This window comes from Paroedura picta, chromosome 6 (genome assembly GCF_049243985.1).
Source record: "Paroedura picta isolate Pp20150507F chromosome 6, Ppicta_v3.0, whole genome shotgun sequence".
NCBI lineage: Eukaryota > Metazoa > Chordata > Lepidosauria > Squamata > Gekkonidae > Paroedura > Paroedura picta.
Window position 1 is genome coordinate 19,700,639 of NC_135374.1, and position 24,948 is coordinate 19,725,586.

Sequence of the window (24,948 nt, forward strand, 5' to 3'; positions counted from 1 at the left end):
TATTGATCAGAACCTGTAACAGTCTGCCACTGGGCAGCTTTTCTTTGTGATGGATTCTCAGGTTGTGTTGGGTCCCAACAAAATCTTGTGCTAATAGAAGGAGAGGTATGACTTCTCCCTTCCTGCTGAAGACTTCTGATTTCCCTCACATCCCTTTTCTGAGTGTCCCCTGTTCCTCAACACCAGAATTTTATTGAAATTGGTGGACTTTAATGGGATCGAAGGAGACAGGAATGTTCTTTTTCTGCTATGGAAGTACTTTCTGCTAGTCAAACATGTAGTCTGGATCCAGCCCATTTATTTTTGACATAGTCAAAGGAGAGACTTCAAATTCTAAATAAGCAAGCTCCTTGAATAAAGTTTCTTTGTTAGAAATGCAAGCATCTATGTTGAAAGCATAGTCAAAATTGACTCACAAAGTATAGGGTAGGAGATATACAGGCTTGAGGGGACTTCTCTTCCTCTGGCTACTTGAACCAGGCACAGTTCAAAAGAAGTCATAATTTGGAGATAACAGTCCATGCATCAAGGGACGGGAAGATGTGGGAGCTAAAGGAACCAAATGAGGAGGGAAATAGAGGGCAATAAGGGAGAGGAGGTGAGGAATGTTTGGGGAGGTTGGTATGCATAAAATACAACAAGAAGAAATCAACCTTGGGGTGTCAAGCTAAAGCACCTGGGTTACATCAGGACATACAGGTCAGTCTAGATGGGCACACTAAATCGCAGCAGAGATATAATCATGGCAGAAATGCATGAGGCTTTCTGACAAGTCAGTGTACAGAAACTTTTGTCTGATACTCTTTCTTGACAGATATTTCTTTTTTGTTGCCTGAATACACTTTCCCAGTTGACAAAAGCTGTTACACATGTATACATGTGTGACATCTTAACATATGAAGGTATATTCAGAAGAAAGGGATGGGAACCACTGCAGCAGATGGAGTATTAAGCTTTGTGGAGATCTTGGTTCCCGATCCCCATTCAGCAAGGATGCTTGCTAGATAACTGTGGATCAATCACTTATCTCTTAGTGTAAGAAGCCCTTGAGGATTTCTGTGAAGGTACATATGAAAGAATCTGTTTCTACAGCAACCTTGGAGAAAGGGCAGACTTTAAATATGATAAATTACCAACAAAAGGTTCACTATTCAGATATGATAAGTTAGAGACACAGAAATGTTTACCACATAGAAGCAGCCAATGAAAAACAGCAGTGTAGGCCTCTTACTTTTCTGATTACTTAGTATAGTTCTGTAAGATTTCTTTGACTGTTAACCGCTTAAAAAAAAAGACTAATAAAAACTGCAATAGATAGTTTGGAGTTCTAACTCACCTCATGACATGATGACGGGGCAGAGTAGAAATTCATTTAATTTCTCTGCTTCTGTTCCCCAGTCTTGAAAATTGGGCTAATAATGATGGTGATGATGAACTAGCTAGGTGAGGACAGTGTAGACATGTAAAATAATAATACCTCTAAAGATAAATGATGCCTTTATGACAAGTGCCAGATTGCTGACTGGGTTGAAAGTCCTGTATTTATGATCTTACTAGAATTTAAAAGGTAGAGCAGATATTTCCGTTGACAGGACATAGTCTTTCAAAGGTTGTGATTTGGTAGGGTGTGTGGGTCTGGATGCTTTTTGCAAAAGCCCACCGTTGTATTTTGTAGATTTGTCAGCTAAGCCTGTCCAAGGATTGCTTGGCCACAGCAGGACAGAACAAAGGAGGAGTAATTTGGTTAAAAAAAAAAAGATGATGAAGAGAAAAAGCACTTTGTCCAGCAGGACAGGACAAAGAAGAAGTAATTTGGTTTAAAAAAAAGAAGAGAAAAAGCACTTTCCTCCTTTTAAGCCATTGTCTGAAAAGAAAATTAAATTGAATGGAGTCGAAAAAGTGAAAGTTTCAAGATGGTGATGGAATGAGTTCCAACAAGGGCTTTCCTTGCAGCTGACAGACCTTGCAGTGAACTGGCCCTGAAAATCCAGTTTTTATTGCTGTATTAAAGAAATCTTTTTTATTGCTGCATGACAAATGTGAAATTACAGCCTGCTTCCATTCTGTCCAACTGGGCTTATGGGCAGTATCTAAACACTTAGGTTAAAGGAAGGAACTCGCTGATGGCACCAGCCCATATTTTTCCTCATGCATTTATGGGCAATCTGGACCATGCTGATGCCTCCTTCTGTTTTCTAAACTTTAAGGAGTCCCTTGTTTGCTTATCTTAAGTCTGGCTGCAAGCCTGTGAGTCCCGATGTGCATGCTGAAAATTGCTGTGTGCAGCTGGTTGGGTGGGGTGGTTGTCTGCTTCTTGGCTTGCTCCTGCCATCTATTCTCACTCGTCCTTTTGGCGAGCGATGGATTAGTTTAAAAACAGTTGGAGGAGTGGTAAGGGATTGCTGAAATGCCAGTGCTGGGTATGGAGGAATGCATGTTTTCTGTAGCCTCTCTTTGTTCCTTCCAATTCTGAAAAAAGCTCCCTTCCCCAATTAAAAAGCTGCCTGTTAGACTCTAATTAGAGATATCTTGTTTATGAATGGTAGTGTACAATGTTTAAGCAAACATTTGTATTTGTTGTTGTTGTTAGGTGCGAAGTCGTGTCCAACCCATCACGACCCCATGGACAATGATCCTCCAGGCCTTCCTGTCCTCTTCCATTCCCCAGAGTCCATTTAAGTTTGTACCTACTGCTTCAGTGACTCCATCCAGCCACCTCATTCTCTGTCATCCCCTTCTTCTTTTGCCCTCGATCGCTCCCAGCATTAGGATCTTCTCCAGGGAGTCCTTCCTTCTCATGAGGTGGCCAAAGTGTTTGAGTTTCATCTTCAGGATCTGGCCTTCTAAGGAGCAGTCAGGGCTGATCTCCTCTAGGACTGACCGGTTTGTTCGCCTTGCAGTCCAAGGGACTCGCAAGAGTCTTCTCCAGCACCAGAGTTCAAAAGCCTCAATTCTTTGACGCTCGGCCTTCCTTATGGTCCAACTTTCGCAGCCATACATCGCAACTGGGAATTCCATAGCCTTGACTAAACGCACTTTTGTTGGCAGGGTGATGTCTCTGCTTTTTAGGATGCTGTCTAGATTTGCCATAGCTTTCCTCCCCAGGAGCAAGCGTCTTTTAATTTCTTTGCTGCAGTCACCATCTACAGTGATCTTGGAGCCCAGGAAAATAAAAATCTGTCACTATCTCCATTTCTTCCCCATCTATTTGCCAGGAATTGAAAGGGCCGGATGCCATGATCTTCGTTTTCTTGATGTTGAATTTCAAGCCAACTTTTGCACTCTCCTCCTTCACCCTCATCAACAGGCTTTTTAGTTCCTCTTCACTTTCTGCCATTAGAGTGGTATCATCTGCATATCTGAGGTTGTTGATATTTCTCCCTGCAATCTTAATCCCAATTCGTCACTCCTCTAACCCCGCCTTTCTCATGATGTGCTCCGCATACAAGTTAAATAGGCCAGGCCACAGTATACAGCCTTGCCGAACTCCTTTCTCAATTTTGAACCAATCAGTGATTCCATGTTCATTTCTCACTGTTGCTTCTTGGCCTGCATATAAGTTTCTCAAGAGACAAATAAGATGCTCTGGTATTCCCATCTCTTTAAGAACTTGCCACAATTTGCTGTGCTCCACACAATCAAAGGCTTTTGCATAGTCAATGAAGCAGAAGTAGATGTTCTTCTGTAACTCCCTAGCTTTCTCCATGATCCAGCGTATGTTGGCAATTTGATCTCTAGTTCCTCTGCCTCTTCGAAATCCTGCCTGTACTTCTGGAAGTTCTTGGTCCACATATTGCTGGAGCCTAGCTTGTAGGATTTTGAGCATAACTTTGCTAGCATGAGAAATGAGTGCAATGGTGCGGTAGTTTGAACATTCTTTGGCATTGCCCTTTATTGGGATTGAAATGTAAACTGACCTTTTCCCATCCTGTGGCCATTGCTGAGTTTTCCAAATTTGCTGGCATATTGAGTGTAGCACTTTTACTGCATTGTCTTTTAAGATTTTGAATAGTTCAACTGGAATGCTGTCACCACCACTAGCTTTATTGTTGCTCAGACTTCCTAAGGCCCATTTGACTTCACATTCCAAGATGTCTGGTTCCAGGTCAGTAACTACCCTTTTGTGTTTATCAGGGATGTTAAGCTCGTTCTTGTATAGTTCTTTTGTATAATTTTGCCACCTTTTTTTAATCTCTTCTGCTTCTGTGAGGTCCCTACCATTTTGGTCCCTTATCATAAACATCTTTGCATGAAACGTTCTCTTCATATCTCTAATTTTCTTGAAAAGATCTCTGGTCCTCCCCATTCTATTGTTTTCTTCTATTTGTTTGCACTGTTCATTTAAGAAGGCATTCTTATCTCTTCTAGCTTTTCTCTGGAATTCTGCATTCAGTTGGGTGTATCTTTCTCTTTCTCCCTTGCCTTTCACTTCCCTTCTCTCCTTAGCTATTTGTAAAGCTTCCTCAGACAGCCATTTTGATTTCTTGCATTTCTTTTTCTTTGGGATGGTTTTAGTTGCTACCTCTTGTACAATGTTGCAAACCTCCGTCCATAGTTCTTCAGGCACTCTGTCTATCAGATCTAATTCCTTAAATCTATTTGTCACCTCGACTGTATATTCATCGGGAATATGATTTAGTTCATACCTGAGTGGCCTAGGGCTTTTCCCTACTTTCTTCAATTTAAGCCTAAATTTTGAAACAAGAAGCTGATGATCTGAACCACAATCAGCGCTTGGTCTTGTTTTTACTGACTGTATAGAACTTCTCCATCTTTGGCTGCAGAGCACATAGTCAATCTGATTTCTATGTTGACCGTTTGGTGATGTCCATGTGTAGAGTCTCTTGGATTGCTGGAAAAGAGTGTTTGCTATGACCGTTGTATTCCCTTGACAAAATTCTACCAGCCTGTGCCCTGCTTCATTTTGTACTCCAAGGCCAAACTTGCCTGTTATCCTGGTTGTCTTTTGGCTTCCTACTTTAGCATTCCAATCGCCCATGATGATAAGCACATCATTTTTTTGGCGTTGCTTCTAGAAGGTGTTGTAGGGCTTCGTAGAACTGGTCAACTTCATCCTCTTCAGCAGCAGTGGTTGGGGCATAGACCTGGATTACTGTGATGTTGAATGGTTTGCCTTGGATTCTAACTGAGATCATTCTGTCATTTTGGGGATTGTATCCCAAGACTGCTTTTCCTACTCTCTTATTGATTATGAAGGCTACTCCATTTCTTCTGCGAGATTCTTGTCCACAGTAGTATACCTGATGGTCATCTGAATTAAATTCACCCATTCCTGTCCATTTTAGTTCACTGATTCCTAAAATGTCGATGTTCAGTCTTGTCATCTCTTGTTTAACCACATCCAGCTTGCCTTGATTCAGGTTCCTATGGAATAAAAATCTTTACAGCATCGGACTGTCTTTTCGCCACCAGTTACTTCCACAACTGAGCGTCCTTTCGGCTTTGGCCCAGCCGCGTCATTCATTCTGGCGCTACTCGTACTAGCCGTCTGCTCATCCCCTGTAGCATATTGGACACCTTCCGGCCCGAGGGGCTCATCTGCCAGCGTCATATCGTTTTGTCTTTTGAACTTGTCCATTGGGTTTTCATGGCAAAGATACTGGAGTGGTTTGCCATTTCCTTCTCCAGTGGATCACCTTTTGTCAGAGCTCTCAGCTATGACCTGTCCGTCTTGGGTGGCCCTGCACTGCATAGCTCATAGCTTCACTGAGCTACGCAAGCCCCCTTGCTACAACAAGACAGCGATCCTTGAAGGGGGAACGTTTGTATACAAGACTGCAAACTGGAGCATTTTAATGACCATAAGGACGATGGCTGAGCTGTGAGGATACTGTTGGCTCCCCCCATTAATCGACGGCTCCAAATTTAAGTACGTTGGAGAGCATCAGAGATGGCGTCCCATGCAGCTCAAGGGACTGCAGTCTGGAGAACAAAAGCAACTTTTAGTCCACCTGCAAAAGTCTTTTCATGCAACCAAGGAACTTTGTGAATCCTGGTCCGTAATGGTCCACAAAACTAGCACAGCCCTGTTGGGGAATGGGCCATAAGATTAAACATTCCCTTCCTTGGAACTTAGTTTTCTCCCCTGCCCTAAGTGTGGTCGAGGAGTTTGTCCAAGCTGCAGTTTACCAGCTGGTTAAAGAATTCTGGTTAAGTGGAGAACTGTTCGACCTTAGCCAAAATTGGCATAGGTGTGCCCCTCTAGCTGCAGTTAAGGCTAGGAGGTAGGTTCCTTAAGGAAGAGATTGTAGACAGGGAATACTTCCCACTCTCCTTAACTGTGGTTAAAAGAGGTTGAAGATGGAATAATGTTGTGTTAATCATATCTTGCTAGTTTCTCTCACATGAGAATGGAGCGGCAGGAAAAGGAATATTTACTGCCTCTTCTAGATCTCTTGTATCTGTAACAGTTCTAGATATTAAAGTCATACATATCCATCACTTTGTCACCAGACCCCGCGGCATTGTTAGAGATATTGCAGTGGAATGACCAAATTGAATTGTGAATTCAATCAAGCTTTATTGCTTCAACTTTGGTTATAGTAGGGACATTAAACACACAAACACATACTTTATTGTGTATGCAGGTTTGAAAGAAATAGTGTCTAGTGTACCATACCATGAAAATACAAATGTTTCTCTCTTTTTTTTTTAAGTAGCATTAAAGTATTAAGTTTACAATACTGGTTGCTAGAGCTAGATTTGTACTCAATACTGGTCATACACTTTTAAAATCGTGTCTGAAATTTTGTAACTGCGAAAGTATCAAGATGGGAATATAGCCAGGATCTTATGTTGGCATCAAGCTGTCTTATGCACATTTTTACTGGGTCATCTAACTGAGCTTGATCTATCTATCATAACTTGCTGTTGGACGTTTAAAGTCTTCTGCCCACGATCCTGTAAAGGAAAGTGTTAGGCACTGCAGTTGGGGCTGTCTTTTGAGATGTAGCCCCTCCATGAAAATTTGCAGGATTCCAGAAATAGTTTGTTACCATGGAGAAATGATATAAAATGACACCTCTTAAATATGACATTTTGGGAAGAAATAGCAAAGCACTAGGAAGCCAGCATGGCATCGTAGAGTGTTGGACAAGGATTGGAAAACTGAGGTTCATATTCTTATTCATAGAATTTGGAATTCCTGTTAAAAGTCATAGAAGCTCGCTTGGTGACCTTGTATAAGGATATCCCATCTTCAGACCTAGAAACCAGGGACTTAAATCTCGCATCCTACAAACTTCTGCTGCATCCCATTCTTTTAGTATGAAAAAGGAGGCTTTGGAGCTGTTTAGCCTTCTGGTCCTCAACGAGGGCAATACTTGAAGTCAAGCTGCCTCCCGCTGGGCCTATTAAGAGGGGATTATTGGCTTGATGGAACTACACAGTAAGCTGAATGAAAGCAGCCAAGAAACAGGCTTATTTCCAATGATATCGTTGCACGTAAAGATGCTCTTCACCCCTCCAGCTCAAAAAGAAGAAAGAAAGTGAGAGCTCCGAATAGCAAAGAGTAAAAAATTAATTTTGCTTTGGAAACAAGAAGAAAACTGTCTACCAAAACAGACATAGCCTTCAGTTTGACACAAGGAAGATGATGGTCTCCATATTACTGTTATAGGTTTTTTCCATATTTGGTAACTCTACTCATGTCCCGTCTGTGATGGATTACAAAATTACAGGGTAGCAAAGAATTTACTACACACGCGTGAGTTTTGCATTACATATGCTTGTTTCTGATTGGTTCTTTATTGTCAGATGATTCCTTTTTCTATATATGTAGAGAGAAGTGCTAGGTGCACCCAATTCTATGCTGGGAAAAGAGAGCCAAGCTTGGGTACGTTCTCCCTCACACGTTGGGAAGTTTTTAGAAATTTATACATAGGCTCTCTTCCCCATGCTGGGAGAAACTCGGAATGTGTTTTTCTTCTCACGGTATCTAGGACTTGGTTGTGTCATTGTTTTCCTTTACTTCAGCCTTCTCAGTATTACAGTAACAAAGTTCGTGGCCAGCTGGAGCCTGCCAATACTTGGCAGCTTTGAAGCAGGTTTCTTGTTTGACTGATTGAGAGTTGAAATACAGAACAGCAGGCTTTTAACTGCTTTTGACAGGAACCCCATCTTCCGAATACCTAAATTCCCCATTGGACTCGCTTTCTAACCCTTCTCCCACCAAAATCTAACAGCCCCCCAACTCAGTTCTTGGCCAGCAGTTAAACTGCCATGCTCCCCCTCCCCCCTTTTAACAGTCCAGTCCACCATTTGAAAGTGATTGGCTGAGGCTCCTAGTGGGTGGGACTTGAAACTGTTCATTGCATCTTGGGCCAGTCGCACACGCTCAGCCTCATCTGCCACACAGAGTTGTGTGAGGATAAAATGCAGGAGAGGAGCATTGAAAGCTGCTTTGGGCTCCCATTGGGGAGAAAGTAAATGAAGTGAATAAATAATAAATAAATGAGATGCTAGTTCTCTAGTGCTGGTTTTATTTTGTATTTTGCGCTTCCCTTAGTGTGTGAGAAATTTAATGGCATTTAGCTATACTGCGCTGTCATTGAATTGTTTTCGTACCATGCTGCCTGGTTCAAACATAATGCCAAACTGAGGTTTGCAGCTGTGTGAATGAGCCTGGGAGAAAGTTAGGCTAGTGAGAGAATTAGGTATTTCTCAGTTTTCCATTAAACCTGTACAGAAAAAAAACTTTGGTCTGAACTTGCCTTACAAATTTCAAATAGTGGTTCCTTCCCAACGCATTCTGTTGTGATATCTAATAAATCCACTGTTTTCCATTATGTGTCATTGCTGGGAGTATAGATAAAAGCATACATATTCAGCTGTTGGTTGAGAGTCTTGCGGTGTGTATTTCAGTAGTCCGTACACATCTTTCTGCCCTTACTATATAAACAGCTCTTAGCTGATCATTATGTGCAACTCAGAGTATAGTAATTAATGCAACCGATTCATCATGCACACAGCATGATTTTTTTGCTCTCAAATGAAAAGGTGTGTATATGTGTGAAAATAAAATCCGTAAAGATTTATATAAAATAACCCAATTGCTTAGTAGATTTTCTTTGCTCTGCATATTTCAATCTTTAAAAAAAAATTGTATAGTAATAGATTTCCATAATGGATTTTGGAGAATGGGAGATGAAATGAGAATTCCAAAAAATGAATCAGTAAATATACCTATAAAACAATTTTTCCTCCCTGGCACTTCCCAAAACAAAAATTACAGAACGGTGCAGTGGAAACATAAACAGTATGATTTAATGAATGATACACTTGAGCTACCAGCCAAACGAAAGGGCATGCTGGTAGCAGCAGGTTATTCCATTTTATAGCAGTGATTTTCCAGTGTTTTATTGCAGCCTGGGTAATATGAAACTTCTAGCAAAAGCTGTTTGTACAGTGGCTGGTGGTGTTGTTTCAGCAGCTAGGTTTTAAGGGCAAAAGAATTTCATATCACAAGTTCTATTAAGTGTTTAAAATGGTTTTCAAGGAAGCAGACAGCCTCAGTTTTAAGATATATGGAAGAAAGAGGGTCATTTTTGAAAAGCGATCGGAGAAGCCTGAAAAAAAGTTCAGTGAGGGTTTAATCCCGTGAATTAACCAGAGACACTAAAGAAACTTTGAAATACCAGAAGTAGATCCTAGGAGGAAATCTTATGTTAGGGATGTATGGTGGTGAATGCCATGTAATATTTGTGGTGCTTACACTCAAGTAAGAGTGCATATGATTGCATCAGGGCTGGTGTCAGTATACCCTGGGGGTGCTAGGGCAGGGGTTGTCAACCTGTGGTCCTCCAGATGTGCATGGACTACAATCCCCATGAGCCCCTGCCATTGTTTGCTGGCAGTGGCTCATGGGAATTGTAGTCCATGAACATCTGGAGGACCACAGGTTGACTACCCCTGTGCTAGGGCATAGAATTCTTGGCAAGGTCCACTGCGGCAGAGCTCCCCAGTTACGGGTTGCCAAGGAAGGAATGGTGGCTCTCCGGGTGCATATGCTGGTGAGGTTCCTTTCTGCGCACATCACCCAGCACCATCAGGGAAAGGACACAGTCAGTAGGAGGAAACACAGGCAGGTAAGGTGGGCTGGAAGGCAAGCAGGCATAAGTGAGGGTCAGAGTAGGAGAAGGTCTGTCCCTGGGTTGCAGGCATGGTTTAAAATTACTGGATTGGGTAATCCGAATTGTAGTTGATCAGTTCCTCTGTAGTAACTTGTTTTTTTTGTCATAAATGGCAGTCATCCATCTTTTTTTTGCCAGTTTCAATAAGAAATCAAACAATGGTACAACTGTAAAGTTCTGCATTTAGGTAGGAAAAACCAAACACACCAATATAGGATGGGGGGGACTTGTCTTGGCAGTATCATGTGTGAAAAGGATGTTAGTAGACCATGCATTGAACATGAGTCAGCAGTGTGACTTGGTGGCTAAAAAGGCAAATGGGATTTTGGGCTGTATCAAACGGAGTATCGTGTCCAGATCACGGGAGGTGATGGTACCGCTTTACTCTGCTCTGGTTTGGCCTCACTTGGAATACTGTGTTCAGTTCCGGGCACCCCAGTTGAAGAGGGATGTTGACAAACTGGACAAACTGGAGCATGGCCAGAGGAGGGCAACAAAGATGGTGAAGGGTTTGGAGACCAAGACGTATGAAGAAAGTGTCTGGGCGGGGATTACGGGGGCACGGGGGATAGCTGCACGGGGATGAAGCCGGGGAATGCGCTGGTTTGGGAAGGGAAAAAGGAAACGCCCCAAACAGAAAATGTGGAGTGGGGCGGGTTTTTTTGAAAGTTTGGAAGGGCGGAGCTTGAGGGGATATAAGGACCACAAGGGTGGAGAGGTTTGGAGAGGCTTAGACGTGGAATAGAGACAGAATTGAAGAGTGTGACACGGTGAATAAAGCAAACTTACCTGAACACGTGTTCCTGAATGGTATTGTTGGTGGGTGTTTCCAGCAGAGCACCTGAAAAAGAGGTAAAGAAGAAGGGTCACCTATCGAGGAAGGCAAGGGGCACTTCACAGAAAGGTTGGGGGAACTTAGTCTGTTTAGCCTGGAGAGGGTGGCAGGTTACAGTGGATGAGTGATAGGATTGTGAGTGTCCTACATAGCGCAGGGGGTTGGACCAGATGACCCATGTGTTTCCTTCCAACTTTATAATTCTATGATTCTAACAACGTTTAATTTCATTTGCCACATTGTCACCCATTCTTTCCAGATTGTAGAGGTCCTCTTCACCATCCTGAATAGTTTCGGAAATCAGCCTTAACTGAGAGCCATTTAACACAGATAGGAGAACTGGGGAAAGTTGGCAAGTGGGTAGTTATACAGAGACTCCCGTTTGGACCAAGGAAAGGAGACAGATTTTCTAAAGAGAGTAAATTTCCTTACCTATTAAATCAGGGAATTAGTTCTGAAGAGTGCAGAGAACCCTGATCTAATGTGTTTAGATCTGTAGAAACCTTCAGATGAGTAGCCGTGTGTCTGATGAAGACTGCTTGCACTTGAAAGCTCATGCCTTGAATAAATCTTTGTTGGTCTTAAAGGTGCTCCTGGACTCTGATTTTATTGTAGAAACTTTGTCAGTTAAAAACTGAAGATGAGTACTGGTATCTCAAGAGAAAGTGTTTGGGCACTGGAAAGATTGAACCAGCCTTGTGGAAACCAAAAGAGTTAGAGAAGAGGAGATAATCTCTTGATTTGACAGACAACAAATGATTGTGATCTATTTCAATCTTAAGAGAGCCAGTTTGGTGTAGTGGTTAGGAGTGCAGACTTCTAATCTGGCATGCCGGGTTCGATTCTGCGCTCCCCCACATGCAGCCAGCTGGGGGACCTTGGGCTCGTCACGGCACTGATAAAACTGTTCTGACCGAGCAGTGATATCAGGGCTCTCTCAGCCTCACCCACCTCACAGGGTGTCTGTTGTGGGGAGAGGATTGGGAAGGCGACTGTAAGCCGCTTTGAGCCTCCTTCGGGTAGGGAAAAGCGGCATATAAGAACCAACTCTTCTTCTTCTTCTTAATTATTTTTACCTAAAATACAATGCACAAATTTCAGTCGTTCAACATTCTGGATCACTTTATCTGTTTCAGATTCAAGGGACTTTTTAATGTTCAAAGTAATTTCTTTCCCTTTTTTCCCCTTTAGTGTTTTGTTTCCTATCTGCGATCCATCTACCTAATGAAGAACAAAGAAGTATTTGATGTATTCAAGCTACCTGTGGCTGAATATGCCCTGTAAGTGCTATTATCTCTATTATAAATGTTAAAAGTGCCATGTAAGAGTCTACAGTTTTTTGCTGATTTCATTTGAGCTGCACAAACAGTGCTGCTTTATTTACAGTTGGAAATGGAAATACTTTGAAAGATCTCAGAAGCTAAACAGGGTCAGCCCTGGCTCATATTTGGGTGGGAGACTTCTAAGGAATACAAGGGTTGTGATGCCGAGGGAGGCTTTATCAACTCACCTCTGAAAGTCTCTTGCCTTGAAAACGCCACAGGGTTGCTATAAGTCCATAAGACATACACCTAAAAAGTTCAGACTTAAAAAAGAAACAACAACCAATAAAGCAGATGTTTGCCACATTAGCAACACAATTTGGACATAAACTGCTCGAAAACGATCTTCGTCTCACAATAGAAAAGGGGAGTGTATTTCAGCATCCATTTTCTCAAAACTTTTATCTCTTTCTGCTTCATATTTTGAACAATAAAGGTAAAGGTATTCTCTGTGCCAGCACTGGGTCATGTCTGACGCTTGGGGTGACACCCTCTAGCGTTTGCTTGGCAGACTCAATACAGTCTGCCATTCCAGTTAAAAAGAAGGTTATGTTTATTTAAATTTATTTATTAATTATATACATTGATATATTGCTCTGACTTGTGGCTCAGGATGGTTTACAGCAGGAGTAGTCAACCTGTGGTCCTCCAGATGTCCATGGACTACAATGGGAATTGTAGTCCATGGACATCTGGAGGACCACAGGTTGACTACCCCTGGTTTACAGAAAACCTAAACCTGAGTCTTTGGAGAGCAGTTGTAATCAGAACGGACAATACTAACCTTGATAGACCAGTGGTCTGACCCAGTGTAGTCATGTGGTCATGGGCATGCAGCGTGTTTGTTCTACCAGTGGTGCATCCTTTAGGGTAGCACAGTGTGGATTTTCTCTTTTGTACCTTCAGTTAGGTGATGTATGTGGGCTGAAAACAAAAGCACAAGCCACAACTGTTTATACATTTCAGAGTTCTTCTAGCGGGGAGATTATTAATATGATGAGAAGTCATGGCTAAAGTTTTATTGAAGGTATGAGCTTTCGTGTGCACGCACACTTCCTCAGATATAATGTCATGGAGTTAAATTTTTACCTCAGTGTGGAGAAGTGTGTAGGAGGCCTATCAGAGCAGCCTTTAAGCTAAGCAAAAAAATTCTTCTAACGGCATACAACCTACAGTTTCAAAACTGAGCAAATCCAAATTGCTCAGTTTGCTCAGAAACCTGGTTCTCTCTGCAAGACTTTGTTGGAACTGCTTACTCATTGGATTTTTTTTTGGCATGGAGAGGCATTAAAGCAAAACCCCGCATCCATCTTTTAAGCGCTGTAGTCTCATTTCAGAATACTGATGAGGCTCTTTAGTATGGCCCTGCTGTTGTTAAGACTGCAACCTGGTAGTAGTGGTGAACAAAAATTTCAGAGGGCTGAACTTAATTTTGATAACAGCTTTTCTCCAAAAGGACGTCGTCGAGCTATTTCTGAGACAGGCAGAAGAGAGGTTGAGTGGAGGCTACATCTGTTAACTGCCGGGATGGGAAACATTGTTAACTGCATCAATTGTCATTCTGCAGATACAGTAGTGGAGAAACTATTTTCTCTGCAGGAACTGGATTAAAATTTTGTCCTTCAAAAGAAAGTTATCTGTTTCCCTGACTCTGACACACTAGATAAAGATACTTAATAGAGGCTTCCTTACAACAGCTTGCCTCTTGTCAGTTTGAGAATGTAACTGCTTGAGGGACAGATTTTGGATGTGATTATGACATAATAGTTTTATGATATATTATGCTTAAAAGAAACACCACCACCACTTTGGACACAGCCCAGCTTCTCCTCCTGCAGTGGCAATATGTACTTATGTACTGATTGGGAAGGCTGAAAGTGTAGGAAATACCTCACGTTTACAGAGTTCTTCGTGAATGCAGGGAGGGGCTGGATCAGGGATATGGTTTATCTTCCTTCTCATTCTCTTCATCGGCAAGAGATTTATCCATTTCACAAAAGTAATAGAATAGGAACAAATGTGCTTTTGCTTGTGCATTCTCAGCACTGAAATCTGTCACTCCATTCCCTCTTTTAACACATTTTCTAATTTAGACGGGTAAAATTAGTTAATATTTGGTGACTTGCCTTAATTTCCCCTTTTTAAAAAGGCTTCTGTTATATGTATTTTCTTTCCCTTCCTTCCAAGGATATGCCAGGCAGCAACTCTCTCAAATTGTGCAGAGATTGTACGCAGTCCTGCAATAATTAATCTGGGAATTTAGCTCAATAGAAACCAACAGTTCTCCGACAGGGAAGTATTGGGATGGAACATTTCAGCATTTTCTTCCTGGAAACCAAGCTTAAAACTGCTTCTCTTTTAACACGAAGGCTTCTTGCTGTTTCCCATCTCATTGCACAAAATGAAATACTTAATTTCACACAAAATGAAATTCGTAAATTCACCTAGTAGCTCTTAGCATAGAAAGGTAGGCAGGATGAGCAGGGTTTTGCCAAGCCAGTGGTATTCATGACTGTTAACAAGACTCTGCCACTCGAAGAGAATGAGAAGCTACAGTCCATGACTATTTAATTAAAGGGTTTCCTGAAGGTTTAATAAGCCCAGTAGGCAATTTTCTAAAAGGGGGTGTGGGTTTGAAGAGAGAATGCGTAGTTACGGATTATTTTTGGTGTGGATCAACTATAGTTTAGGAAATCTGTCTTGCACCTTCCCACAGTCTTTGTATCGGTGTTCCTGGTGGTATCTGTCCATAGATATGAAGCTGCCTTCTACTGAATGAGGCCATTGGTCTGTTAAGGTCAACCTTGCCTCTATGACTGACAGCAGCTTTCTAGGCTACCAGGCATTTTCTACATCACCAGCTACTGGATTCTTTTAACTGGGAATGCCGGGGACTGATCCTGGGACCTTCTGAGTGCAAAGAAGGTGCTGTCAAATTGAGCCGTCATCTCACCCCAAATGCTTCTCTTTTGCCACAGTTTGCAGTGCAGAATGACTACTTTCTAGATTGTGGGAAATGGAATGTAGCAGAATGGAGTTGCACAAAGGCCAGGCTTGGTTCAGGCGCATACCTTACCTGGGTTTAGTCTTTGCATCATGGCAGAGCAATTGATGGCTCAGGGTGGTTCACATAAAACAGGAACAATATAGATAATTCAGTTTATAATATACAGTGATAACAACAAACAGTATTGTAGAATGAGAGAACACTGGGGAGAACATTACATCAATGCATACCCAGTGGGTTGGGCGGATCTGCAGTGATTGCCATAGGAGGGAGGCTTGGGGAGGGGGCATGGGAAGTGATGGTTCAGGTCGACCTCAACCAAATGCCTGGTGGAGGATCTTGTACTTCCGAAGTGGGTCAGTTTAGAAAAGGGTGACGAGGGAGGTTAAAGATGATTGCTCCTAGGTGAATAAGTAAGATTTTTCCTGTGACCTGGGTTCATGGATCCATGTGGTAAAAGCTGCAACCTCCAGAAGACGTTTTCAAATTTAGAATGGTTTTGCTGGCCATGGCACCTGCAAACTCCATTTTCCATGCAAGTGTAGCAATACAGAAGGTCCCAAGTTAAATTTCCCTGGCACTTCAGCTAAAAGGACCAGGCAGTAGGTGATGTGCAAAGATGAGCTGCTAGCAATCTGAATGGATGGTCTGGTTCAGTAGAAGATGGCTTCACATGCACATATGTACAAAATCACCCGTTCTTCTTCTCTGCTATTACATGTAGTGTCTGAACTAGTTCTTACTGAAGAGTGAGAAATCTTTTAGTAGCCAGCTGAGCCCCTTTATAAGCAATGTCGAGAGAGTTTACTGTTATGTCACGCTCAACTGTTTTGCAGCTCTCTTGGACTTGCAGTGGCCCCTCGTGTGCGATTTCTTCAGAAGGCACAGAAGAAAATGCTTGAAAATGACGCTGAGAAAGAGGTGCTATTAGAGAGGACAGATCTTCCTGAAAAAGCACCTTCTTCTTTAAGCAGCGAAGAGGTAGAGAAATGCAGAACACTCTTCAGTGAAACGGTAACGTTATCAGGAGAAGAGATCAGAGAGCTTCCTAGAAAAGACAATGAAATGGAGGATGCATTGGTGGAAGAATCTGAGTCGGAAGAGGAGCCACTAATGTGCAAGGACTTGAAAACTCCATCTGTGTTCGTTGACGATGATGACGATGACGATGACACCAAGGACATGGACGTACTGACCATAAAACGACGGAATGTCTTTGACTTGGAGTCCAGAGACTGTGTCACCTTGGTAAGTTCTTGTTATTTCTTCCACTTCTACTATGGAGCAGGGCAACTGAAGCCACTGAGTTGCTCAGGTGTAGCAGAGTAAGACTGGTTCGGTACCCAAGTAATTAGCTTGGGATGGCATGATAAGGAGGGTACCAACATGCCATAGGCCAGGGGTGGCCAAATTGTGGCTCTCCAGATGTCCATGGACTACAGTTCCGTGACCTCGTGGGAGTTGTATTCCATGGACATCTGGAGAGCCACAGTTTGGCCACCCCTGCCATAGGGGCTCATATTGCTCTATACCAGCAAGTGGTGTGAGAAGCAGTGTTGCCGCTTCCTGGATGTGACCCGTGGCAGTGTTGGAGGACATGATGAGCTTACGTTGCCTGTGGTGGCACATTACCCTGAATCGGCTGCTCCAGATACATATTGTAGCCTCGTTTGCTTTTAGTGGTCTTTGCACTGGACCTTTGGATTTTCCCCCCTCTGCTAGCTTGCTTCTTTGACACCATTAAAAAGTTTCTCAGCACTAATGTAACTATTAAATCATAGATTTAATCCTTAGCTTGGCTTTCACTTTTGGGAACTCTGCCAATAAACAGGGCAGCTACTTCTTGTTAAAACATAGTGTTAAAGGCTTAGTACAGGTGTTCCTGTATTTCGGGATTCTGATAGATGCTTGGACCTTTGGCTTTCATTGAGTTTTAAAGTAAGGGTTTAGCTTTTACTGCATTCGGTAGCAATAGGTGATGTAGACTGGATAGGAAAGATATAGAAGTTATATTTTACATGTTTTCAACAGGTGACTCATTAGTTCCTTTCAGTATGTCTTGGTGAGACCGTTGACTTTTTGTATTCCACAGAGTTGCTACCACAGGCTTTTAAAATGAAAAACCCATTTTTTCCCAATGAAATAACCGCCTGTAATTATATGTAAAAAAAATGTGTTCATCCTTCACCCTGCCAGCCCTCATTATCCCATGAGGAGAGAATGGAGACAGTGAAGCAGTGGCTCCTGGCTTCGCCTCATACCAGTAGCACCTTTATACCTCTCAAGCTCCACTGTAGGGTCAGCAGAACTTAGGGTGTTGACCTTCTGATGTTTTCCCTGGTACAGGAAATGACCAGTTCGCCCTGATGCAAGACTAGCTTTGTTTGGCAGGGTTTCTGTCAGGTCTTGGTAACCAGCATGAGATTTGTAGTTAAAACATGAATCTTGCCCCTCCTCCAACTTTTGTGAGTGGCCAAGTCGTGTCTTGGTTGTCATGACAAACCTTACGGGCATTCTAACCCCCCTCTGTAGTGCAGTGTAACTATGTGGGGATGGTTCGTTATCCTAATCACCCGCTCTGGGCTTTGGACCGCTAACCTCTGTACACATCAGTCCATTGGGAGAATTTTTGGGGTGTGTTTTTTCTTTTAAAGTGAAGGAATCTAAGGGTTGTTAATTTTAGGTATTGCTGACTTCAGTGTCTGTGACACACATGAATGGGAATGCTTCTTCAGTAGCGGATTCATCTCAAGGACTTCACGGCTAGATCAGAGTACCGACTGACTTCCTTGTCCTATAATGGGGCAAATGTGATTACTTAAAGACTGCGTTCAGAAATTGGAGTTTGTAAAAAGATATGCGATTTTCTTAGGACTATTTTTCTGTCTTACTGAATGTTGATTTTATGTAAGCTGGCAGCTAAGGTTCGGACATATATGGAAAGAGACAGTTCAAATAAAACAAACTATTCTATTAGAGGCGGAGTTGCAGCTGGTCTTCTACATTTCTCAGAAGTCCCCTGTGTCATTGCCGACCCTTCCCCCTCCCAATTTAAAACAAGTACAGGTTAGGATTTTCCAATACCTTCTCTTTCCTGAGATCTAAGATATACAAATTCGGAAGCCTCATGCTTGGTCCACAAGTGGAATGTGTTAATGGAATTCTAATGTGACAGAATGGATTCCCCCCATGTAACAACACATAACTCTTGAGCTCAAGAAAAGCAAAACATTCAGCCATGAAACTGACACAGTGCCGTTGGGCCAGTCACAATCCGTCACCCTTTATGGTACCTCTCAGGGTTGTTATGAGGACAAAAAAGGATAGGGATAGCCATGTATGTCACCATGAACTCCTTGATGGCATGGTTGTAAAGAAAATGGTTGCAACCTTCTGATTGATCATACAGTTATTAGAGATTGGCTGTAATTCTCCATACTGGTCTGTCCTGTGTCAAGTCTTTGGTTCTTACCAGACAGAGAAAGTAGCCTGTTCCTCTCTGGAATATAGTTTTTGATAAGCTCTCTTGGAAAAAAAAACAAAGTTTATTTTATAGCTGAGATAGTCCTTATCAAGGCTAGAGAAATGGAAGAAGAGTATGAGGAGGTAGGGACCCCAGGCTATTGGCTCATCCTGCAAGGGCATCATCTCCCCCAACCTCCAAGAACAGGGTATTTAACACAATGTAATTCTGTTGTTCTCTGTGCAGATGTGGGAACTCTCCGTGTCTATATTTCTTCTGCAGTAAAAATATTAAAAAGGCTTTTCTCTCTGTGTGATTAATTGAGGCTGAGCAAAAGAACTCTAATTAGGCCATTTGGCCATCACTTGGATGACAGAAGGGGACAAATATGTACTAGATACTAGGTTTCTGACAAGGTTGTGTCTACCTTAAATGGTTTTAGTGAATAGCATTGTGGACCGTATTCCGCATGGGTTCAAGAGTTTTGTTCTAGTCAGTCTTTCTTCCTAAGACTTAAGGTAGATTACAGAATATAAAGCAGAGCAATCAGACAGATAAGAAAACCAGTAAAGGGATAGGACCACCGTAATGGGTTTAATCTGTGTGTAGAATGGTATCGACTAGATATTAGGTTTGGACCCTAGTCTATAATCTATTTTGGAAAAATTGTAACTCAGCCCAACTGTAGAGTATTAGTAGGCAGACTGAATTTTGACTTTTATAAGGCAAAGTATCAATATTAGAGACTTAGGCATGCTGTACATTTGGAATTGATAGGAGTTGCACCTTTGACCGGCTGGTGGAAGGTTGTAGTTCCTCGTCACACACACACACTTGTTAACGACCAGGAAGGATGAAGGAGTTGTTGTGGGAGTCCAGAATGAATCTGCATTTGTTGAATGAAAGTTTTAGAGACTAGTTGCGTATGACTCATGGCTTGAAATGAAAGCTGTCAGGACGTACTCCATTGAGGAAGGTGTATAGTCAAGTGAATAATATATTTTCCTTTTGAGCATGTTGTTGTTGTTTTTTGCAAGTACAGCATTGTGCAGGGCTTCTGCCACAACAGTTAAGTGTGATTTGTACTGATACTCTTTTGATTTATTTCCATGCTGATTTTGTAAAGGATAGAAAGAGTTCAGTGCAAACCTCAGTGAGTGCAAACCTCACTTTGCAGCTCTGCTTGATGGATTGTTGCTTGTCAGAAGCATCCATGCCCACAAGTTTGCAACCATTTGCAAAAGGATTTGTTTTTGAATATTTTCTTGAACTTGTTCAGAACGTGTTTGAGGGACAAGTAATAAGCAGAGACAGTGCACTTTGAGAAAAAATGGAAAAATGTCTTCTTCCTGATACCATATTTATATGCCATACAAACAGCACTGAGCCTTAAGGGAGGACTGTTACATATATAGTTTGGTGGAGGGGTTAGGAGTGCGGACTACTAATCTGGCATGCCGGGTTTGATTCTGCGCTCCCCCAAATGCAGCCAGCTGGGTGGGTGACCTTGGGCTTGCCACGGCACTGATAAAACTGTTCTGACCGAGCAGTGATATCAGGGCTTTCTCAGCCTCACCCACCTCACAGGGTGTCTGTTGTGGGGAGAGGAAAGGGCTGCTTTGAGATTCCTTCGGGTAGAGAAAAGTGGCATATAAGATCCAACTCTTCTTCTACTTCTAGTAGGGTAGACACAGTGGCCTCTATCCTACGGTTCCACTGAGCAAAGTTTGAAGCCTTCCTCTAGCCAAAGGAGTCTTCCCTTCGCTTGATTAGTTCTTCCTCTATGCTGAAAGAATGTTCCTTAGCCTGTAGCAATTTCCTCTAGCCCAGTGGTTCTCAAACTGGAGGTCGGGACCCCTTTGGGGGTCAAATGACCTTTTCACAGGGGTTTTGGCAAGGCTAGCAGCTTGGCGGGGGAGGGGGCGCCACCACTGTTGCCACTCCTTCTGCAGGTGTCTGTCTGAAGCAGCGGAAAAGAGCAGAATCAGCATGGGTGCGGCAAGAGGCAGAACTGAACTGAGAAACCCCAGAAAAAAAACAATGTTATACACAATCGTGAACAATGGATCTTCACGCCGTCGGTCAGTTTCAGTTTAATTTCTGAGAAAGAACCCTTGCATAATGTTATGGTTGGGGGTTGCCACAACACGAGGAACTGTATTAAACGGCCGTGGCATCAGGAAGGTTGAGAACCACTATTCTAGCCTAAGGAAGGATAACCCTGACCTGCATGGCTCAAGCAAGCCTAGTCTTATGGGATCTCATCAGCTAAGCAGAGTTGACTCTGGTTAATGCTTGGATGGGAGATCAGGGTCACTATGCAGTGGCCGGCAATGGCAAACCACTTCTATATGTCCTTTGCCTTGAAAACCCCGTGGCATTGCCATAAGTCGGGTGTGACTTGACTACACTTCCTACCACCTAAGTAGGATAAGGACCAGCCTCTGTTAAGACAAGTCAGGTATCCAGAGATCAACTTCAGATAATACAGCCAAAGAGGGGAAGGTGACTTTAAAGGAGATCAAATCCCCTCCTTTGGTGATTCATCTTTGCTCTTGAGGACCTAAGCATTTTTAATATTGCATTGTACAGGTAAATGTGTAACAGTGGGGGTGGCTAGAAAAAGGAGAGCGAAATTGCAAGCAAGAAATAATGATAGGAATACAAAGTCTTTTGGCTTTTCAAACAGACGGTCGCTGGGGGAGCGAGATGAAGGATGGATGCCACAGTGATATGTAGGAGGAATTCATAGGAAGTTAGAAAAAAAAAGGGGGGGGGACACTAATTGAAACAGTAAGTCGGGGGAAATGCCGTGAAGACAGCCCTACCAATTAAATAAAACTTACAATCTGATGAAAGAAGTATTTTCTTTGACAGCTTTTCTACAATTCTATTAACAGTGGGTAGGAGAGAGTAGGAGTTGATGTATTTTGATGAAAGAAGGAAGGAGTCGAGTTGTTGGCTTGTGTGTTGGGCACACACTCTAACAAGGGGTAACAAGACAAGTTATTTCCTTTCTTTTCCCTTTCTTCTTTTTAAACAAAGCGGACAAAACCTGCCCGTGGTACCAGCGGGTGACTCTTAAAACTTCGGTATGTACGTGGCAGCGGTTCAAGAATTTGTGCCCACTATTTAGAATTTGTGCCCACTATTCTAATCAGGAGTTTTGCTTGTTCGTTTTCTTGCTACATATTTTAGACTCTTCTGTTGCTGCTTCCTTAGGGGAGAGATGGGAAGGCTGACAACTTTGCTGCATACCACCTGCAGCAGGCTTCTGGAGAGGGAAATGGGTAAGGGTCAGCAAAGCTAATTGAGTTTATCATCAGTTTGGCAGGCCTTGTCATTTGTGATGTGGAAAGAGGTAAAGGTAAAGGTATCCCCTGTGCAAGCACCGAGTCATGTCTGACCCTTGGGATGATACCCTCTAGCACAGGGGTCATGAACCCCCGGTCCGCGGCCCGGTGGCGGGCCGCAAAGGCCACGGTACCGGGCCGCCGCCAGCCACGCCTGCCTTCCCCCGCCGGCAGCAAGAAGGAAGGGAAGAGGCATGCGCAGCTGCCGGCATGGCGGTGACGCAAACGCGCACGCGCAGTTGCCGCACATGCACGTTAGCGCCACCTGGTGGCGAAAACACGCATGAGCGGCAATTGTGCGTGCGCGTTTTCGCAGCACCCGGGCCGTCGGCTCTTCCCTCACTCCGGTTGGGAACCGCTACTCTAGCATATATGACCATCTCAGTTTAAGAACTGTTAATGGGTTAAAAACGCAGAGGCAAATCCAATTCAGTGAAATATTGTTCCACTGGTTTTTATCTCTCTTCTTTGATTATAAAAGGTAAAGGTAAAGGTATCCCCTGTGCAAGCACCGGGTCATGTCTGACCCTTGGGGTGACACCCTCTAGCGTTTTCATGGCAGATTGAATACAGGGTGGTTTTCCATTCCCTTCCCCAGTCATTACCGTTTACCCCCCAGCAAGCTGGGTACTCATTTTACCGACCTCGGAAGGATGGAAGGCTGAGTCAACCTTGAGCCGGCTGCTGGGATCGAACTCCCAGCCTCATGGTCAGACCTTCAGACAGCATGTCGGCTGCCTTACCACCCTGTGCCACAAGAGGCTCTTCATGGAAAGAGTAAGCTTGATATTTTAATTTTTCTTTAAAAAAAACATTTTTTAAAAAATTAAATTGTTTCCCAAGCTTATAATCTTCTTTGTAGGGATGCTGAGGCCTGACAGGTGAGCTGTCAGAGGGAAGCAAGTTTTAAATAAGTTATTTGCAGGTTGATGAAGATAGGCAATTTCAAGCAATCATTCTTATCAGCAGTATGTCTGAGACAGCCAAAGTATGAGTGAAACTCTGTAGAAGAAAAAGCAGTGTGGAAGTGGAAAAGTCTGATAATAAGAGCGATTGTCAAATGAAAGTTTAGAAAACTGTTACATTTATTGCCTATGAACAAAAATTGTAGGTGGGAAAAACCTACTAAAAATGCTGATTAGAACCAGAAGACAGGAACATAAGAATGTTCTTGATCCCTGATATGGTGCCCGCCAATGTGCCTCCTAGCACCTATTTCCTTCTTCTCTAAAACATCTCTTCTCCAAAGCCAGTAGCCAATCCTGGCTTTCTTTTACCTTATTGGAGAAGGAAGTTCTTCAGAAGAATGTAGAACTTATCTCGGTGTCTTCATTAGGCATTCTTTTGGGAAAAGCTATCAGTCATTGCATGGTACTTGGGTTGGAACTTTCCAACATTTTTTGACTCTTCCCTGTCACCCACAGTAGATATTTTGTGACTGAGCTCCCTCACATGGTCATATCCTCTCCCCATTCTCAAATGTCAAGAACTGTCCATGAGCTGAGTGGAATTGGAGGCCCCTGCCATAGAGTAAGCCCTACCTGGCCCAACATTTGGCCTCCATGCTTTTGAGCAGCAGGGCATAACGGAGAGGATCGTCTCTTGGTTGTCCCTAGTATCTAATGTTCAGCTACGTAAGGCATTGAAACATGGATATTGTGTTAGTCTTTGTGGCTAAATGGGTGGTTGATAGGTCTATCCTCCTTGATCTTGTCAGATATGTATTCCTTGTATCGCTATTAGAACCATACAGCATTGGGCTCCCTTGAGCGCAGGCTTTTCTGGTCTGTTGTGTAATGAAATACAGACGTTCAACTTTTTAAGATCCTGACTGAATACAGTTGGGTGTTTGTGGTTCTGTCTTGTAATGAATCTGTTGGATCATAATCAGAGGATGAGATGTTGGAAATTGACTGAGAGATCTACTCGCAAAGCACATCCCCATCAATTGAACTTCTGAAGGTAGGTGTGCTCTTGCCGTAAAGACAGATACTTCATACCCTAGTTCAGTGGTAGTCAACCTGTGGTCCTCCAGATGTCCATGGACTACAATTCCCATGAGCCCCATTTGCTGGCGGGCTCATGGGAATTGTAGTCCATGGACATCTGGAGGACCACAGGTTGACTACCCCTGCCCTAGTTGGCAGCTGTAGGTGTCACTTCACAGGAAGAAATAGTTTGCAGAAACCATTTTGTTCTCAGAAAGTAACAAACTGAGTTAACCCTTTCCCCACGTGGAGACCTGTAGATATGGAATTGCCTTGCAGTGTTGTAAACAAGTAATGGCTTTTGCCTCAAGTCTACTATTGGTTTTAAAGTTGGTCAGATAATGCACTAAGGAAAGCTATGTATTTTTGGGGAATTCCCCCCCCCCCCCAGCGTATTCCGGTTCTTGCTTTTAATGTGAAATCCTAGCAACAGCGTGTTAATAAATTATTGTAGAGAGCGCATTATGGCATAACACAATGTACTGTTTTTTAATTGCTTAGTGCTGATTAATGGGAAATATATGCATTGTGCTTGGCTTGTTGTTTCAGGCTTTTGTAACTATCGTAGTTTTCTTTACATTTCCAACTGTCCACTAGCTTACAATCAAGTTTAAATTTCCCACTGGGCTAAAAAAAAAACCCCTCATTGAAACCTTTCCTCTTATTTTGGTTTGTTTATTATTTAGATTTTAATAACTAGTCTAGAAGATAGTCCATCCTTTAGATCAGAGGACATTCTTAGGTAGTCATGAATAATGGAACTGGGGATATGATAGATTAACGGTGAGAGTACATTACAACAGAAGTGAGTCTTCCGTCAAAAATGATA

General features: G+C 42.8%; 1 protein-coding gene across 1 annotated transcript in view; it reads left to right on the forward strand.

The window, feature by feature from the left end:
• The window catches only part of DDX10 (DEAD-box helicase 10), a 206,895-nt gene that overhangs the window by 47,920 nt on the left and 134,027 nt on the right, over positions 1 to 24,948 (forward strand). Inside the window, exons 12-13 of the mRNA XM_077341610.1 lie at positions 12,178 to 12,266; positions 16,152 to 16,563. Of these exons, the coding sequence (XP_077197725.1) occupies positions 12,178 to 12,266; positions 16,152 to 16,563 (501 nt within the window). The remainder of the gene's footprint in view (positions 1 to 12,177; positions 12,267 to 16,151; positions 16,564 to 24,948) is intronic.